Source organism: Pelodiscus sinensis, chromosome 29 (genome assembly GCF_052426305.1).
Source record: "Pelodiscus sinensis isolate ZL-2025 chromosome 29, ASM5242630v1, whole genome shotgun sequence".
Lineage (NCBI taxonomy): Eukaryota > Metazoa > Chordata > Testudines > Trionychidae > Pelodiscus > Pelodiscus sinensis.
The window spans coordinates 14,587,422-14,606,922 of NC_143080.1; the positions used below are offsets into that span (position 1 = coordinate 14,587,422).

At 66.4% G+C, this 19,501-nt stretch overlaps 1 protein-coding gene across 3 annotated transcripts in view; it reads left to right on the forward strand.

Moving 5' to 3' along the window:
• The first annotated feature begins 1,694 nt into the window (after positions 1 to 1,694).
• FMNL1 (formin like 1) overlaps positions 1,695 to 19,501 on the forward strand; it is a 56,283-nt gene continuing 38,476 nt past the window's right edge. For 2 of the 3 annotated variants that reach the window (XM_089774048.1, XM_089774049.1), the window contains exon 1: positions 1,695 to 2,037. In XM_089774048.1, coding sequence (XP_089630174.1) covers positions 1,885 to 2,037 — 153 coding nt within the window. In that variant the 5' untranslated portion in view covers positions 1,695 to 1,884. The remainder of the gene's footprint in view (positions 2,038 to 19,501) is intronic. The other variant, XM_075911473.2, reaches the window with a different exon arrangement.

Below are 19,501 nucleotides of genomic sequence, written 5' to 3' on the forward strand. Positions count from 1 at the left end.
CCCGCCCCCCCCACCAAGCTATGCGTGTCCCCCAGCCTCTGCTGAGCCGTGTTCCTCTGCCCCCGCCAGGCGCTCCCCTGCTGACCTGCCTGCTCCCACTCGAACCCAGTCCCATGACAGGGCCCCGTCAGCCAAAGGCCTTGCAGCTTGTCCAAGAAGGGCTGGGGCGCCCCGGGCCAGAGGGCCCCGTTTGCTGGATCCCGACGGAGCCTCGAGTTGGTTTTTATCCAAAGGGCCTGTCGTTGTCGGCTGCTCTCTGGCGGGGCCGGCGTTACGCTCACTGGGGCGTGGAGCGGGGGAGAGGGGCTAAGAGGTGGGTCCCTGTCCCGCTGAAGCCGAGACCTGAGCTGCCTGGTGTGACCCCACTTGTCTCCCAAGGGTCCCTTTGTGCTCGGGGGGGGCACCCACATTGTGGAACCCTCTGCACCCTGTTTACCAAGTGACTGTCCCGCTCACATTCCCCCTGGGCCTCGCATTCCCCCAGCCGCCCTGCTGGCTACCCCGTAATGCCGGCCTGATCCCCCGGAGATGCCAGTGAATGCCAGAGTCTCCCCAGGGTACCACTGAGCCACCCTCCTCCCTCACCCGCACTTCCTGGAGGACGGCAGTGCCCCCGAAATGCCCCCCGAGACACGTATTCAGTAGGGTGTGTCCAGCGAAGAGCCGTACCCCCCTGCAGGCCCCACTCCACCGTCCCCACGCCCCGCCCCACCTCTGATCCACCCTTCCCCCAGCAACGTCACCTGGGTGGCAGCCGCGTTCGCCTCCCCCCACGCAGGTGCTGGAAGCAGAGAGCCCTGGGGCGGGCGCTGCGAGGGGCGGCCCCGTGGGGCAGGGCACAGTGCAGCAGGCTGCCAGGCCGTCCGTGTGGAGGGGGGGGCGCAGGGCATGGGGCGGCCACCCCCCTCCATCCTATGGCCTCTGGGGGCGGAGAGCAGGGCAGGGCCTGCAGGCGGAGACAGGCGATGGGGGCGTAGGGCCGGGGACGGCCAGGCGCGACCCTTAGGCCGCAGGGTCAGCAGGTGACACCGGGCGTGTCGGTGGCTGGAGGCTGCGTCCGGGCGCCACTAAGGGCCAGCAGCGCCGAGCCGGCTACCTGCGACCTGCCCCCCGGAGCCCTTCCCGGGGCAGTGGGGCCGGGGCCCGAGGACGAGGGAGGGTCCCGGGCAGGACGTGCTGGCAGCTAACGGGGGGAGCAGCGGGGGCCTCGCTTGGGCCAGGCTGCAGCTCCGACCTCTGGCCGCCTGAGACCAGCGGAAGCCCCCGGCCAAGACCCAGCCGCCCCCCCAGACCGCGCCCCGCCCGGAGCTATCAGCGCCAGCAGGGGCAGCGGAGCGGCCATGCGATGAGATTGCTGGGCCTCAGCTCCCGGCCCACGGGCCGCTCCCCTCCCCGCTCGGGCGGCACCAGGCCGGCGGGCGCGGGCGCTGCCTGACCCGGCTCCGCAGCCGGGATCCCCGTTCGCCGCGCCCCGCAGTCGGGCTGGGAGCTGCGGGCTTTGGGACCCGGGATCCCTTCCCTGCCGGCCGCCGCCGCCGTTCCCGCTGCCTCCGGCGGCTCCTGCCGGCAGGTGCCTGGGCCCGGCCTCTCGCCCTGGATCCCGGGAGGGGCCGGAGCCGGGCGCCTCGCCCAGCCCCGCCCCGCCCCGCCCGGCTCCAGGCAGCGCCCCGAAGTTACAAATAGCGGCGGCTGCAGCTTCGCTTCCTGCCTAGCGCAGCGCGGACCCGCCTGCAGCTGCCCCGGACCGCGCCTCGCTGCGCCCCGCGCCATGGAGCCGCGGAGCCCGGCCGCGCCGCGCTGAGCCCCCCGCGGGGCCCGTTCCGCGCCTGCACCCTGGCTCTGGGCGCCTGGAAGCAGCTCCCGGGGCTGGGCTTGAGCAGCAGGATGGGCAACGCCGCCGGCAGCGCGGACCCGGCTCCGGCCAAGGAGGCGAAGACGCAGCCGCCAGCCACCGCTCTGCCGGCCAAGCAGCCCGCGTCCCCGAAGCAGCCCATGCCCAGCGCGGGCGAGCTGGAGGCGAGATTCAGCCATGTGCTGGTAAGTCACAGCTCCGGGGCCGGCCCCCGCGGCGCCCTCGCCATGGCCCCCGGGCCCCCCGCGGCCCCCTGGATCTCCCAGGCCGGGCTCCCTGCCTCCCGCGGCCCCCTGGATCTCCCAGGCCGGGCTCCCTGCCCCCCGCGGCCCCCTGGATCTCCCAGGCCGGGCTCCCTGCCCCCCCGCGGCCCCCTGGATCTCCCAGGCCGGGCTCCCTGCCCCCCGCGGCCCCCTGGATCTCCCAGGCCGGGCTCCCTGCCCCCCGCGTCCCCCTGGATCTCCCAGGCCGGGCTCCCTGCCCCCCGCGTCCCCCTGGATCTCCCAGGCCGGGCTCCCTGCCCCCCGCGGCCCCCTGGATCTCCCAGGCCGGGCTCCCTGCCCCCCGCGGCCCCCTGGATCTCCCAGGCCGGGCTCCCTGCCCCCCGCGGCCCCCTGGATCTCCCAGGCCGGGCTCCCTGCCCCCCGCGGCCCCCTGGATCTCCCAGGCCGGGCTCCCTGCCCCCCGCGGCCCCCTGGATCTCCCAGGCCGGGCTCCCTGCCCCCCGCGGCCCCCTGGATCTCCCAGGCCGGGCTCCCTGCCCCCCGCGGCCCCCTGGATCTCCCAGGCCGGGCTCCCTGCCCCCCGCGTCCCCCTGGATCTCCCAGGCCGGGCTCCCTGCCCCCCGCGTCCCCCTGGATCTCCCACGCCGGGCTCCCTGCCCCCCGCGGCCCCCGTATCCCCCCACCTGCGTCCGCCTCGCCATGGCCCCAGGGCCACCTGTCCCCTGCGTCTCCCTGCATCCCCCATGCCAGGCTCCCTGTCCCCTGCATCCCCCTCGCCATGGCAACAGGGCCACCTGTCCCCTGCATCCCCTTGCATCCCCCTCTCCGGGCACACCAGGCCACCTGCTCCCTGCACCGCCCCACACCGGGCTCCCTGCATCCTCATCGCCATGGCCCCAGGGCCACGTGTCCCCTGCGTCTCCCTCCATTCCCTATGCCGGGCCCCCTGTGTCCCCATCACCATGGCCCCAGGGCCCCCCCATGTCCCTTGCATCCCCCTCTCTGGGCACGCCAGGCCAACTGCCCCCTGTATCCTCACACACCAAGCCACCTGCCCCCTGTGTCCCCCCTTGCCATGCCTCCAAGGCCACCTGCATTCCCCGGTCCCCCCCCCCCCCGACCTTATTGCCATATTCCTGAGCCTGCCCGCCCCCCCCATCCCCATTGCCATGGTCCCATGCCCCTTACTGTGCCCCCAGGTCCACCCGCCCCTCTGCGTGCCCTCAGACCTGCCCCCCCGCCTTCCCATCCTTGTGTCCCTAAGCTTGCCTGCCTGCCTCCTGTGTCCCCATGCCCGTGCCCCCAGGTGCCGCCTGCCCCTGCGTTCCTAGTGGGTCTCTGTGGGGAGCAACGTACAGTGGCAGCAGCTGGCTTTTTGCTGCCAGCCTGTCGGAGGCTGCGGCACAAGCAGGGGGCCTGTGACCTTCCCTTTGGCCTGCAAGACAACTTGGCCCCAGGAGCAGAGAGGGTGCAGGCCCCACAGCGTCCAGGTCACTGTGGGGGTGGGGGCAGCGCAGGGGCCTGGCCCCTGTCTCAGCCCAGGCGGGATGGCCCCAGCCCTGTGTGCAGAGAGAAGGTCACCCAGACCTTCCGGTCCCCTCCCCAAAGCGGGCGGTGACGCTTCTCAGCCTCTCTCTCGGGGGGAGGGGGAGCCGCCCGCCTGCCTGGAGAAGTTGTTCTGTGCGTGGGTGTGTGAGAGCAAAGACTATCCTGGCCCTTCCGAGGGGCCCCCAGGCCCACCCAGCCGCGTGCCTGCCCTCAGCCACTCAGGCACCATAAGTTTTCGCTCCTGTGTTGCTGCAACATGACGGCTCCCTCGGCTGCCTGGCAGCTGGGCCCGCGCCTCGCGCCCGGAAGCAGAGCTCTGTGCTCCCCTGCATCGGAGCGGCTGGCTCCCAGCGTCCAGTGGAATGGATGGGCGCTGGCTGGGGGACCCCGGGCAGGAGCAGTGAGACTCGGGCACCTGGCTTCTCTTGCCTTTCCTCTTGGACCGTGAGTCAGTGCTGGGGCTCTGGGAGGCAGCCAGGCGAAGGTTCCATGCGGACTCCGACGTAGTGCTCCTGGCGCAGCCTGGAATGTAGGAGTCTTGGAAACTGTTGTTTGCCGGGGTGCACCATTGGTCCAGCACGGCCAGGATCCTGCCTTTGGCAGCAGCCAATTGTGCGTGTGCGTGTGCGTGTGCGTGTGGTGCTGCAAACCAGAGCACGAGAGCTGTTCCTACGGGACCTCTGCAGCCACCAGCTTCTGTCCTCGCGTTGCACGTCTGTGCACCTTTGGTATTGGGGGTCAGTCCTTGTTTTAAATCCAGCCTCACATTCCTGCAGCAGGGAATTCCACAAGTTCTCTATATGCTGCTTTAATGTGTTGCCCTCTGATTTCATTGAATGGCCCCCTAGCCCATATCCAGTTATGGGACAAGCAAAACCAGAGGGGAACAGCCCAGTTTCATGCACTAGTGCTCTTCGAACCCTTCAGCACCTCAGTCAAACCTCCTCCCTGCGCCTGCTCTCCAGGCTACTCAGATTGGAGTCTGAAATTCCCTGTTCGAGACCCGCCCCCACCCGCCCCTTGCCACCGCTCTTGCCTGTAATTGCAACGCTTTCTGAATTGCATCGACCCCTTTTGCCCATTTGGGGAGCCAGTTTGTGCGTTTTTTCCTGTGGCTCCTGTGGCCTTCGTGGCCTTGCTCCTGGGCCTGGTCCCGACTCTCCTGAGCGTCTCACCCGCCTGTCTGCTGCTGTGTGTGGCCCAGGGGTAACAAGCCTGGGAGCCCAAGGGAGGCCGAGCTGCCGGCGCCCCCTTTGGGGCTGGTGGCAGGTCTCGGGTCTCGGTCTGCTCCTTCGGGGGTTTGTCTAAAGCCGTATGGACTCATGTTGAGGTCCCAGGGCTGGGGATGAGTGAAGCTGGGGTCTGTTTTGCCTTCCTGAGTCTCAGTTTCCCCATCTGTAGCATGGGGGCAGGCTCCCTTGCAGCAGGGCTGTGAGTTTTGTGTGGTGCTGCGGGCCCCTCGCCTCAGTGGCCTTGTATCATCCGAACAGCCCTGGCACCCTCCACACACACAGTCAGATGGTCCCCTCCCGAGCTTCCGTCGCGCTGCGGTGCAGCCGTTGCCACGGCCCTTCGCTTCCTGTCAGTTAACCAGGCCTAGCGTGCGGCGGGCGCCTTCCCCTTTGCTCTGTGCCGATTTCCCTACTCGCCCTGCGCAGCCATGGACTCCGGGGGGGGGGGGGTTCCGATCCTCTAGTCCCGCCCCCGCAGGCCAGTCTGGCCCAGGGAGCCTGGGCCGCTGCTCTGAGCTCAGCAGGGTCCTGTTCTGACCAGATTTAGAGGCCACATCTGCTCCCCCTCCCGAGGACGGGGGAGGAGGAGCAGCCGTGCGGTGCCGTGAGCCCAGTGGCAAGTGCACAGCTCAGGTTTGCCGGCCTGCACAAGCCAGGACAGAGCCGTGGCCCAGCGCCCCCCACGTGCAGCTCCCAGCGGTTAGGGACCTGCAGCAGACGCCCTGCTGCAAGGGAGCCTGCCCCCATGCTACAGATGGGGAAACTGAGACTCAGGAAGGCAAAACAGACCCCAGCTTCACTCATCCCCAGCCCTGGGACCTCAACACGAGTCCATACGGCTTTAGACAAACCCCCGAAGGAGCAGACTGAGACCTGCCACCAGCCCCAAAGGGGGCGCCGGCAGCTCGGCCTCCCTTGGGCTCCCAGGCTTGTTACCCCTGGGCCACACACAGCAGCAGACAGGCGGGTGCGACGCTCAGGAGATGTCCTGTGGGGGTGTCGGGCGTGTGCTGCTTCGGCAGTGGCAGGGCAGGAGAAGGGGAAGGGGATGGTTTCCTAGCACTGTTGGCTGGTTACAGTCGGGGACTGAGAGTCAGGGTTCGGGGCTGGGCGGCTGTGGGCAAGTCTGCCTCTGGTTCCCCCAAAGAAGGGGGCTGCTGTCTCGGGTGACTGAGACCCGGGGCAAAGCACCATTGGAACCGCCTGCCTTGATCTGCCCCCGGAGCCGGGCTGCCTGCAGGAGGGAGTTGCAGCAGGCCCTGCTTGCAGTCACATGGGCGCTTGTGAAACGTGGCTGATGGCCCAATCTCTCTTCCTCCTTCCCATGGACTCCCCCAGGCCGCTTACCATCAGGGAGCCTGCCCCAAGGGGGGTTGGCTTGCCAAGCAGGAGTCGGGGCCGGGCAATTCTCTCCGTCCCTCCCAGCCCTTCGAAATCTGCGTTGGAACTTTCCCAACCCTCTCGGCAGCGCGAGTGGGCGGGTAGCGCGGCGGCGCAGGGCCCACGGGCCGGGTAGATCCGCGCGGCTGCTGGGGCTGGGTTGCGCTGGGGGTGAGGTCCTAGCGGGAGCTGCGCCCGGGGCAGCGCTCGCGAGTTGCAGAGTCAGCGCCGCACAAAATCAGCGTAAGCCGGCCACCCCGGAGCCCCCAACCGGGGGGGGGGGTAATGGCGACTCATCCGCCATCGCTCCCACGGGCACCCCCAGGGACCCGTCCTTGCGCATGGCCGTCCTCTGTCTGCATCGACGATTGGGGCAAAGCCGAAGGGCTGATGGGACGCGCTGGAGGTCGGTGAAGCGCGGTGGAGACTGGCCACATAGGGCGTGTCTACGTGGCAGGGTGGGCGCTGCTGGCAAATCTCCTCCTCCCGGAACGGCGTATTCCTCCAGGGCCCACGTGCGCGGCGCCTTGCGGGCACAGAGCAGCCTGTGGGCGTGGAAGGGGGGAGGCGAAGGTGCCTTGGTGTGTTGGCCCCCGGGCTGGGCTGCCCTTCGACGGGCGCTGGCAGACTGCTGAGGAGAGACCTAGCGCTCGGCCGAGGGAGAGAAATCGCCCCCATCTGTCCGGTTTCACGGGGAGGGGACGGGGGCTGTAGCGGGGGCTGTGGGGCCTTGGGAGGGGGCAGATTTCTGCCGCCAGGGGCCCTTTAGCCCGGCAGGCAGCTGGAGCGAGAGAAAATCTGACTGGAAATCAGGGCTGGCTGCTTGAGAGTGGCAGCGATTGGCTGTTGGAACAGCTGGTGGAGGAGTCTGTGGCCTGCAGCCTTTACATCGCTGGGGCCTTTCTCCTGGGCGGGTGCAGGAATCGCTGGCCTGTGTGATGCACCCGGCACCATGTGCAACGACCCTCTTCTCTGGGCCAGTCGCTGACCCATCCCTGGGATTCCTTTGTGAGGCTGCTCTGCAGCTGAGCAGTTGGGCCCATGAACAGAAGAGCGGCCAGGCTGGGCCAGACCAAAGATCCATCCAGCCCGGTGTCCTGTCTACCTCCAGTGACCAATGAGAGAGCGAACAGACCAGGGAGCCATCCAGTGACCCCTCCCTTGTCACCCGGGCCCAGCCTCTGGCAAGCAGGCTATGGATGCCAGGCCATCCCTGCCATCCTGGCTAATAGCAGGTTTAGGGCTGATGGACCTGTCCTCCATAAATGTAACCAGCTCTTTTGTAAACCCTGTTATGGTCCTGACCTCTACAACATCCTCTGGCAAGGAGTTCCACAGGTTGACTATGCGCTGTGTAGAGAAAAAACTTGCTTGTGTTTGTTTAAACCTACTGAATATGAATTTCTTATGTTGTGGGGACAAATAAATAACTTTTCCTTATTCAGTTATTCTACACCAGTCATGATTTTATAGACCTCGATCTTATCCCCCCTTGTCTCCCCTTTCCTACGCTGAAAAGGCCCCATTTTATTAATCTCTGTCCTCCTATGGCAGCCGTTCCAAACCGCTAATCATTTTTGTTGCCTCCTCTGAACCTTTTCTAATTCCCGTGTCTCTTTTTTTGAGAAGGGCAACCACATCGGCAGGCCGTGTCCGAGATGTGGGCATCCCATAGATTTACACAGAGGCAGTAAGATGTTCTCTGATGTATTCTCTGTCCCTTTGAAATGATTCCTACCGTTGTTTGCTTTTGACTGTCACTGCCCTGAGTGGATGGTTGCAGAGAACTCTCCACAGTGGCTCCAAGATCTCTCTCGCGGGGTAACGGCTCATGTAGCTCCTGTTCTCGTGCGTCCGGTCGGGATTAGGTTTTCCAATGGGCTTTCCTTTGCATTTATCAGCACTGAATTTCATCTGCCGTTTTGTTGCCCGATGGCTTCGTTTTGTGGGAGCCTTCTGAAGCTCTTCCCAGTTTGCTTTGCACGTCGCTATCTGGAGCAGTTTGGTCTTCTCTGCCAGGTTTGCCGCCTGGCTGTTCAGCCCTGTATTGATAGGTTGATGGGGCCGGGCCCAGCACGGACGCCTGGGGGACCCGCTAGTTACCGCTCTGCATTCAGAGAGCTGGCGGTGCCCCCGGCCCGTCCTTCCCTGTCGTTTAACTGGTTATCAGTCCATGCCAGGACCTTCCCTCTTGGCCAGGGCAGAGTCTTTGGGGCGGGTCCTTGTCAGCGGCTTGCTGCAGCCTGGGCTCTGTGGCCGCCCCTCCTACAAGCCCTGAAGTGAGCGCACAGGTTCAACGACCTGCCCCTTTGTAAGATCTGGGGTGGTGGGGGGAGGCCCTGCTCACCACGGCCCGGCCCTGGCCGTGCCCCCAGCGCCCCCACTGGCAGTGAATCCGTTTGCAGACATCCCCAGTCGCTGTCCCTGCCTCATCCGTGCAGCTCCCCCTCCCCTATGGGTGTGGGCAGCCAGGCCCTGATCCGGGGGGGGGGGGGGGGTGGAGGGAGGATCCTTCTCTGCTGCAGGAGCCCTGGGGGTGTGGGGAGTGAGTGGGCAGGTGTCTGGGAGGCTGGTCAACCAGAGAGCCGCTTGCTCTCAGAACAGAGCTGGGAGCAGCCGTTGGCGGCTCCGTCCCCCGTCCGCAGAGCAGCCTCTGGCAGTTCAGCAGATGGCGTGTGCGTGACGGTCTCACGCTGGCGTCAGGATCCTCGGGGGGACGCGGCGCCCCCAGAGCTGGCGCTGGGCGTGGGAGGGGATGCTCCACGCCTGGAGGCCTGCTCGCAGCCAGGTCCCGGAGCCTCGCCTTGCAGGCGGGGAGACCTGATCCAAGAGCAGGGGCAGGGTCCGTGGCATTTGGAACCCCTGGGCCGGGGGCTGCCTGGCTCGGCATGACGCCCCTACCCCGGGGGCAGCTTTGGGCCTAACCCACCTGAGCTGCAGGCTGCATCGGGCCAAGTGCAGCACCCTGGGGCCCCAGGCAGGACTCTGGCCGGTACCGACTCGAAACCGACTGCCCTGGGGCCAGAGGCACCGCCGTCCCCTCTAGCTGGGGGTGGCCCCACCCTGCTCCACGCCGCCCTCTCCCCCAGCCCCGCCCCTGCCTTCCACCCTGCAGTCAGGCGGTTCCTGGGGCGAGGCAGCTGGCCCTGTCCTCGCAGGGCCAGCAGTTTGGGGCGGGGATGCTGCTTAGCGGGGATGCCTCGGCCACAAAGCGAAGCCCCGTGGGGCGCTGCGTTTCCCCTGCCAGCGGCGCTGCTGTGCAGGGGAGGGACCCGTCCTCCTTCCCCGGGGGAATCGTGCTGGACAAATTCCACGTTTGGAGGGGAACTGGGGTCTGTTCCCCCCCCGTCCTGCCCCAGCTACAGGGGCATTTTATTACTAGAGGCCCCCGTGAGTTCAGGGCCCCCATGCTGGGGGCTGCAGGCACAGGCGCGGTCCTGAAGAGCTGGTCCCCAGCCAGCAGCTCAGCATCTGAGTCAGGAACAGAACCCAGGTCTCCTGATGACTCATCCAGGGCCCTACCCACTAGGCAATGCTGCCACCGTGGCATGGTGCGTGCTCTTGAGCCTGCCATGTGTTCTGCGTGGCTTGGGAAGGTCCTGGTGGGCCCAGGAGATGTGACCCTTCCCCCGTCCCTGCGCCTGTGTCGTGCTGCCGCTGGTGCAGCCGGCCAAGGGCAAGCCGGCATCTGCCTGCGCCATGCATCAGCCGAGCTCTGGGGCGGGGGCTCAGCTGCCCCGTGGGGCACCTCTGGCCAGGCTGCCTGGCTCCATGGCTCTGGCTGCAGCTGCGCTCAGGGCCCAGGCTTGCTGCACCTCTGGCCAGGCTGCCTGGCTCCATGGCTCTGGCTGCAGCTGCGCTCAGGGCCCAGGCTTGCTGCACCTCTGGCCAGGCTGCCTGGCTCCGTGGCTCTGGCTGACGCTGCGCTCAGGGCCCAGGCTTGCTGCACCTCTGGCCAGGCTGCCTGGCTCCGTGGCTCTGGCTGACGCTGCGCTCAGGGCCCAGGCTTGCTGCACCTCTGGCCAGGCTGCCTGGCTCCGTGGCTCTGGCTGCAGCTGCGCTCAGGGCCCAGGCTTGCTGCACCTCTGGCCAGGCTGCCTGGCTCCGTGGCTCTGGCTGCAGCTGCGCTCAGGGCCCAGGCTTGCTGCACCTCTGGCCAGGCTGCCTGGCTCCGTGGCTCTGGCTGACGCTGCGCTCAGGGCCCAGGCTTGCTGCACCTCTGGCCAGGCTGCCTGGCTCCGTGGCTCTGGCTGCAGCTGCGCTCAGGGCCCAGGCTTGCTGCACCTCTGGCCAGGCTGCCTGGCTCCGTGGCTCTGGCTGCAGCTGCGCTCAGGGCCCAGGCTTGCTGCACCTCTGGCCAGGCTGCCTGGCTCCGTGGCTCTGGCTGACGCTGCGCTCAGGGCCCAGGCTTGCTGCACCTCTGGCCAGGCTGCCTGGCTCCGTGGCTCTGGCTGACGCTGCGCTCAGGGCCCAGGCTTGCTGCACCTCTGGCCAGGCTGCCTGGCTCCATGGCTCTGGCTGCAGCTGCGCTCAGGGCCCAGGCTTGCTGCTCCTCTGGCCAGGCTGCCTGGCTCCGTGGCTCTGGCTGACGCTGCGCTCAGGGCCCAGGCTTGCTGCACCTCGGCCTGGCTGCCTGGCTCCGTGGCTCTGGCTGACGCTGCGCTCAGGGCCCAGGCTTGCTGCACCTCTGGCCAGGCTGCCTGGCTCCGTGGCTCTGGCTGACGCTGCGCTCAGGGCCCAGGCTTGCTGCACCTTTGGCCAGGCTGCCTGGCTCCGTGGCTCTGGCTGCAGCTGCGCTCAGGGCCCAGGCTTGCTGCACCTCTGGCCTGGCTGCCTGGCTCCGTGGCTCTGGCTGCAGCTGCGCTCAGGGCCCAGGCTTGCTGCACCTCTGGCCAGGCTGCCTGGCTCCGTGGCTCTGGCTGACGCTGCGCTCAGGGCCCAGGCTTGCTGCACCTCTGGCCAGGCTGCCTGGCTCCGTGGCTCTGGCTGACGCTGCGCTCAGGGTCCAGGCTTGCTGCACCTCTGGCCAGGCTGCCTGGCTCCGTGGCTCTGGCTGACGCTGCGCTCAGGGCCCAGGCTTGCTGCACCTCGGCCTGGCTGGCTCCCTGCGGCGCTGGCAGGCGAGCTCGGCCGGGCAGGGAGCGCAGCGATCGCTCCCCAGGGCACGGCGCTGCAGGACGCCTGTCGAGGGGCCCTGGGGCAGGAGCTCCGAGAGCAGGGGCCTGGCATGGCGGGGAGCAGGATGGGTCCCTGCAGGGAGTCCAATGGCAAACCTGGGCCCTTCAGCCTCCAAGGGGGGTTAATGCAGGTCTTGCCCCACGCCGACCCGCTGGGGAGCAGCCTGGGACTCCCGCCCTCAGCAGGAACCCGAGCCTTCCAAGCCTAGTGACCCCCCCACCCCCAGAGCTGCTCCAAGTCAGGGGGACCTGCCCTTGTCCCTGCCCCCCTGCCCTGCCAGGGCGCGTGGCACCTCGTGGGAACTCCCAGCCCTTTTGAACAGCCTCCCTCTGGTTCCCTCTGGGGCCACGCGCCCCTGGCGGGGGAGGAGACTTCGCGTTCCCCCGGCCTCGGGTCTCGAGTGGCCTGGGGGCTGCTCAAAGGGCCGGATCCGGCCCACGGACGCTGTCTTGCCCACGCTTGATCCAGCCCGTCCCTGGCAGGTGTCTGCCCAGCCTGCTCCTAAATGTCTCCAGGGATGGAGACGCCCCAACCCTCCTGGGCAACTGAGTCGTGTCACCGCCCTGGCGGGCAGGAAGTTTTTCCTACTGTCCAGCCACAACCTCCCTGGCTGCAGTTGAAGCCCATCGCTGCTTGTCCTGCCCCTCGGCCTCCCCTCTCCTGGACTAAACAAGCCCCTTTCCTTGAGCCTCGCTTCCCGCCCTGGCCGCGGTTTGTTGCTCTCCTCTGGGCCTTCGGGGATCCCCCAAGGAGCCTGCACTGGGGCTGCCCCCGTCGCTGGCTCTCCATGTGGACTCTGGGCGTGGTCCCGCCCGGGGGAGCTCCCCTCCCAGCGAGACCAGGAGCGCACCTGTCCCTCGGCAGGAAACCCAACCACAGGGAGGGGCCGGCCCCTTCTCGCGCAGCAGCCTGCTGATGTCACACGTGGGGCAGCTGCTTCCTGCCACTCGCTGCCTGGCCAGCCCCCCGGCACAGGGGATCCCCGCAGCCCAGCTGCTCCCAGCCAGGCCCGGCTGTGCTGGCCGGAAGTGGGCCTGGCGTTGAGAGAACCCTGGCTCAGGCGGCCCGGCTGCCTCAGGGCAGGGGCTGGTCAGTGCGCCGGGAGCCACGTGCCTGCCGCTGGGTCTGCTCCCTGCCGGCCTGGGGCAGCTTCCGTGGGATAGGGCCCACATGGGTGGTGGGGGATGGCAAGCCTCAGCCCCGCCCCTTCTGCCTGAGGCCCCGCCCCTGGAGCCAAGCCCCACCCACCTCCAGCCCAGTCCTTCTTGGCTACATGGAGGGCTGGGGCTGTAGCCCCAACCGTCCCAGCAGCCAGGCCTGAAGGCAGTTTTGGGAAGGCTGTGCCTTCCCTTGCCTGCATTACCGGCGGGGCCCTGGGTGTGTCCTGCTCGTGGGCCCGTCTCTCAGGGCCCTCGGGCGTACGTATCTCTGGGGCCCCGGGCGAGTGAGCCCCCCCTCTCCCTGTCCCGCTGCCAGCTGGGCAGAGGCAGTGCAGCGCAGTGGCTAGAGTGCCACATAGGGACTTGGGTTTGGTTCCAGCTCCATTCTGGCCTGCTGTGGCGCCGACTCTCCCCGCTCTGTGCCTCAGTTTCCCCTCTCAGCCCGTCTGTTCAGGCACTGGGTGCACTCGGCCCAGGGGCTCGTGCTGCCCCCTAAGGAGCTGCATCGACAGCCTGACTCGGGCGGGGGGCGTAGGGCTGCTGCATCACCACCCGTAGGCCCCTCTGCCAGCACCGGCCTGTCTCCGCCTTGCTCGTGCTGCCTGCGAGTCCGTCCTGCACCCGGCACGGGGGCCCCGATCTCGATGGGCCTCCGGGCGCTGCCGAGGCGCAAGTGCTAGAACCTCCACAGCCCAGCTTCTAGCTTCCACGGGCAGGTCCTGTTCCTCTGGGCTGGCGCGGGGGGGTGCCCGTGGCCGGGCACGCCCAGGGCCGAAGGGGTTGGCGTCGCCCGACTGCAGAGGGGCCGCTGGGCCAGCGCCGCTGAATGCGCCAGCCGCCTGCAGCGGGGTCTGAGCAGCCTCCCTCGGGACCCGGCTCCGCAGCAGGCTCCGGGGGCTGGGCCCTGCAGCGGGTAGCAGGACTCCTGGGTCCTCGGCTCCCCATCATGGGGTGAGCTGGGGCGTCATGGCCCCTCTCCAGGCCTTGCTTCCCCTCTGCCGTGGGCAAACGGCTGAGCCCCTCCAGGAATGGTTATTTGGCCAAGGCCGGGGTGCCTGGCGCAGGCCGATGGCAGCTCCCAGCCTGAGGGGGGGGTTGCTGGGGGAGCTGGAGTTGCAAGCACACAGAATGGGCCCAGCTCCGGGCACAAGTGGATCCCAGCTGACTTGCCTGCCGTCCCCCCCCCCGCCCACCTGCAGCCGATGGCCTGGCGCTGGGAAGAGCCAGCTGGCTCAGACGGGGTCCCTGGGAAGCCCTGCCCGGCATGAGCCGGTGCGCTCTGGCACTGCCGTAGAACAGGGCCGGCTCCCTCCCGAGCCTTCCCCAGCGTCCCCCCGCGGGCAGTGCTGGCGAGAGGTGTTAAGCTCTGTGCTGCCAGGAGACGTTTCACTCCGGCGATGGCAGTTCAGGCGTGTGGGTGGGTTTGTGGGTCACACGTCTGCGAAAGCCGGGAAGGTTTTCGAATGGCAGCGGAGACCCTGGGAGCCTCCCCACGGATCCATGAACCCCGGGGGCTGCAAGTCTGAGGGGGGCAGCGCCCGGGCACTGCTGGGTCTTGCTCCTCGGCTCAGGCCATTGCGGCACCGGCAGCCTCCCCTGCTGAGCCAGCACCAGGGCCTGCTGGTGGAGTTGGCGTGGCTGGGGCGTGTGTGACGTGGGGGGGGCCTGTCTGCTCTGTACCCTGGGGTCCCACTGACTCACCCACGTGTGCGTTGGCCCAGCCTGAGCAGAGAACAAGGCTCGTCCCAGGGGGAGAGACAAAGGAAGGGAGGCGGAGACGGCACCTGGCTGGGGGCAGGGCCTGGGAGCTGGGCAGTCTTGTCTGGAAAAAGACAGAGAGAAGAGACTAAGCTGAGTACTGGGGTTGAGGGGGGCGGTGGATCCCTGCCCCAAGGGGTCTGAGGCTGCCTGGCCCTGGCTCCTGTGTCCACATCACGTCTGTGCTGGGCTGTGTCCTGGAGAAGCAATAAACCCCCCGTTCTACTGGCTGGCGGAGTCTCATCTTGCTGCTACGGGATTGGGGGGTTCCCGACGCGCCGTCACAGCATGTGTTGGCTAACTGGCAACAAGAAGTGCTTTGTCACACAACATACAGCCGACCTGTGGAACTCCTCGCCAAGGGGTGTTCTGAAGGCCAAAAATATAACGATTTTAAAACCCCCAAGCTAAGTCCCTGACAGATAGGTCCATCCATGGCTCTCCACCCAGGTGGGCAGGGATGCAACTCTGTGCTCACTCGGGGTGACCCTAAACCGCCAGCTGCCAGAAGGCAGGAGGGGAGGAGAGGGGTGCAATTACCCTGGTCTCTCTACTCTCCCTTAGCTCCAACACTGGCCACAGTCAGAGACAGGATCCTGGGCGGCTGGTCTGGCCCTGTGTGGCGGCTCTTGCACTCTTGTATTGTAGGGGCGTGCAGAGCACCCAGGGGAGATCGTGTTTGGGTAACAGTAGGGACCAGGTAGCACGAAGTCTTGGGTGCAGGCCTGGCAGTCTGGCCCCTGAGGCTGCAATAAGCCGCAGAGCCTTGTGTCCACAGAGCACGTACGGATGTGTTAACTGGCAGACAAGTCACCGGGGTTTCAACACCCCATGGAAGGCAGTTGCCTCTCGTGCAGCTCCCTGTTCATCCTGCTAGTAGTGACCGAAGTTTATTCAGCTCCTTTTAGCCCAAAGCACAGCGCTGTGCCAGCTGCGGGGAGGAATTGAGTCACCCAGCCCTGAAATGCAGCCACCTCTGGGGTGGAATGGGCCAGCACACAACAATGAAACACATGAGTTAAGGGTAGGACGTGCAGAAGGATTCGTTGTGCAATTGAAATTGCTGGGGTGGTCTAGGGATGCAGAAAGCAAACGAGCAGGCTGGATGTGAGGAGAGATTAACAAGATGGGGACTTTTCAGCCTGGAAAAGAAACGACTGCAGAGGGCTATGGGAGAGGTGTGTAAAACCATGGGTGGGGGGGCAAAGTGAATAATGAAGAGTTATTTACTCCTTCCCATAACACAAGAACTAGGGATCACCTTATGAAAAAGGCAGCAGGTTTAAAACAAACACAAGGTAGTATTTCTTCACACAACACACTGTCAACCTGTGGAACTCCTTGCCAGAGGATGTTGTGAAGGCCAGGACTTTAACAGGGTTCACAAAAGAGCCAGATACATTCATGGAGGATCAGTCCATTAACGGCTGTTAGCCACAATGGGCAGGAATGGTGCCTGTAGCTTCTGTTTGCCAGGGCTGGGAATGGGTGACGGGGAGGGATCACTGGCTGGTTCCCTGTTCTGTTCACTCCCTCCGGGGCACCTGGCTTTGGCTGCGGTGGGCAGCCAGGACACTGGGCTACATGGACCTTTGGTCTGCCCCAGCCTGGTTGTTCTTATGAATTGGGCCAGGACACCTGGGTTGACTAAGCTTCTTGCAGGGTGCAGTGGGATTTGAACTGTTGAAGCCTTGGGTCATCCAAAGACAGACACCCCCCCCTCCCAGCAGTGCCAGAGCCACCTTGAGATTGATAGGGCGGCTGGCAGGAGTGGAGCAGTCCCTGCCCTCTGCTCGGGCCCAGGTGCTGCCCGTCCTGCCCAGGGGAGGCTGCAGGCTGGGGTGCTAGGCCAGTCCGAGAGTGTGCTGAGCTGAGCCCCCGCAGGACGGGATCAGAGCAGGGTCTGATCTGGTGACGCGGGGAGGGGCTGGTGAATCGCGGGACAATGGGAGGGGGGCTCTTGGGAGCCCAGGCTCTGGCTGGCTGTGTGGGGCGCACTGCGAAGCCTCGGCAGCCCCGTTGGGCTCTGTGCCGCTCGCCAACAGCCCCTCTGCCGTGCGGCCCCTTTCGGAGGAGAGCGGCAGCACAGGTGCCGCTTGCGAGAGGAGCCCCGTCCCGCTCTGACACCAGGCACTGAGCGCCGGAGCCGCTGATTGGTCTCCCCGAGGCTATTTCTGTTTCTAGCCTCACAACCTAATTTTAGCCTCCTGCTCCGCTCGCTCTGCTCGGCTGCGGCAGGGAGGGAGGAGAGGCCCAGGCAGATGCTCACCCCAAAGCGGAGGTGGGATGAGCCAGCGTGGAGGAGAGTGAGTGGGAGGCAGGAGGACCCAGCTATGCCCAGCGGTGCTGGAGCGAGGGGCTCCCCAGGCCCGGGGATGCCAGTCTCTGGCCCGGGTTTCCCCACGGGGGGAGAACCACGGAGCCCTCTTGAAGGTCTCCCCACAGTCGCATGGCCTGGCTCTGACGCCTCGTTCATCCCCCGGCACCGCAAAGGGCACTGAGGTGCCATTAGCGGGTGGAGAGATTTCCCTTCCTCGGGAGCGGCTGGCTTGGCAGGTCTCCTCCGGGATGCCCTGCTCCCAAGTGAGGCTCCTCTCGGTTTGTGCCTGCACAGTTTGGTTCTAAGCCCAAACCCCTCTGGGCCGTGTTCCCTGCAAGCTGAGCGCTTGGGTGGGAGAGACTCAGGTGCCGCTCAGCTGACTAGCAGGGCGCCCACAGCCAGCAGCCTGTGTTTCTATGGGTGGTGCACATCTCCACGTGCACAGAACAAAATGTATTCCACCCACAAATGGAAACAATTCTGCGAGCCTGGTTCCTTCCTTATTTCTTGTTTTCTCTGCTCCAAGCATGCTCTGCCCCTGTGGCCCAGTTTTGGAGGGAGCCTGATGGTGTGAAATGCTGTGAGGGCTGCTGCCCTCAGCTTTGAGCACCAGGAGAAATCTACAGGCACGTCACGGTTGTCTCTGTCGTCACCCAGTCATGGGAGCCGAGGAGCTAGAACTCAGATCCTCCTGCTCACACAGCAGCAGCCCAGAGCCCTACTTAGCGATGAGAATCCCTGTTAGCAGTGTAGGGTCTATGACCTACAATGGAGCGGTTCTCAATCCATCCAGCAGAGGGCAGTGACTCACAAACGCCTGCCAGCTCATCGCAGGGTGGAAGGGCATCCCATGAGCACTGCAACAGGGTCATGACTCGCCACATGGCGCCTCCTGCTGGTCTCCTGGGGAACTAGCCCAGGGCGCGTTGGCTGGCTGGTGTCCCGCCCTCGGTACCCGGCTTCTGAGTCCCTCCCGGCCAGTGGTGCCCTTCCCTCGCGGTACGGCCCCGTGGCCGAGCCCTGCACGCTGGCGCCCCCCTCCCGGCGAACCCCAACATCTGTGCTCCCCTCGGTGCCCTCTGGCATGGCCACGCCTCCCTGGCAAGGGTGGGCCTGCTGCCTTCTGCCCTGGCTGCCGCCCTGCCGCCCTAGCACCCTCAGGCCTGGCGAGCGAGGCCTCAGCCTGGGACTTTGCCTGGCCCGAGCTCCCCGGCGCTGCTCTGTGTCCGGTGCCCTCTGCAGCGCCCGGCAGCCAGGCCCCTCCTGCCCACGGCTGGAGCCAGAGCGGCCTTTCCCTCTTCAGACAGCCCCAGCTGGGCCTGGCTGGCTGCCGGCCACTCTCCCAGGCTGGATTTCACCCTTGGTAGGGGCAGGGCAGGGCAGGCAGCTTTTAGCTGCCCCAGTTGGGGGCCGTGGCTCCCGGCTCCTTGCTGATGGGGGGGGGAGCTGACAATTATCTTGAGAACCAGGAAAGTAAGTACCCCTCCCCCAGGGGAGCTGCTGGGGTGCGGCTCTGGCCCCCCCGCCCTGTTCATACCCCTCCCGGCTCCTTTTGTGGCTGCCGCCTCTCTGCGAGCCCTGAGTCTGGAAAGCCGCGGGCGGGAGGGCCCGTGCTGGGGGGGCAGGGCGGCAGGCCCAGGGCGGCGCAGGCTGCTGCGTGTCCGGTGTTTGAGCTTCCTGATCGGGAACCAAACGGCGAAACCAGAACTGACGGGGATGCGCTAAATCAGACGTGATGTCGATAGTGATGTCACGTCCAGTGTGTCTGGGATTCCTGTTGAAACCATCCGGCCCCCCCCGCGCGGCCTGTGCTGAGAGCCAGTGGCCTGGCGGCGCGGGGAGCTGAGAACGCCAGGTCGCTGGGCCCGAGCCCCCCCCCGCCTGGCCACGCAGAAGGAGAAGTGGAGGCCCCGTGCTCCCCCGCGGAAAGGGGAAGTGAGGTCACCTCCTGACCCTGCGCACGCAATGCCAGGCTGCCTGGGGATTAGCCACCCGGCTGCACCCAGTTACTGCACGAGGGGCCCGATCCTGGGACGCGGCGAGCTGCCCGGGGCCCTCGCCAGCTCCCCATTCTGGATTGGGCCCTGACTGCCGCTGCCGCGGGATGGGGAGGCAGGAAGGAGCTGGGTTGAGCAACGTCAGTGCCGAGAAGACCACAGTGCACAACATCCTGCTGCTGAGATAATGCCTCTCACAGACACTGATTTCGTGGGCTGAACCCGTCGGGCGGCGCCCGTAGACATGGTCTCTGGCAGGGAGAGCGCCAACCGCTCGTGTAGGAGGGCAAGGCCGATGGCCGCAGCTGGGGGCTGGGAGCCAGGAGTCCTGGGTTCTGCACCCCTGCACTCACTGTGTGGATTTAGGCAAACCACGCCCCCTCACCCCCCACCTGTGCCTCAGTTTTCCTGTCCATAAAATGGGAGCTAGTGACACTGACCCACCATCAGGGCTGGCTGTGAGGCTTTGAGCAGCTGACTGTGAAGCACCCAGAGACCTGGTTAAAATGCAGTCAGACACACTCGGATCTGGGCTGGCTAGGACCAGGCGTCTCAGTCTTTGCAGGAAGATTCAACTTGGCTTTCTTGATTCAGCCCAGGCCCCGCCGCAGCACTGAGCCAGCTGGGCGGTCCTGCCCTGCACCGTGCGCACTGTGAATCCCAGGGGGCGAAGGCTGGCTCCTGCTTGGTGCTGCAGCCAGGTCTCTGCCTGTCTAGGGCAGACTGTGCCGGGGTCCCTTTCTCTCTGGGACTCACCTGACCAGTCCTGGCGGGTCTGGCTGGTGATGGAGCAACCTGGATTGGAGCTGGCGCTCAGGGTCTTTGGAGGCGGAGGTTCGGGGGATGCAATGC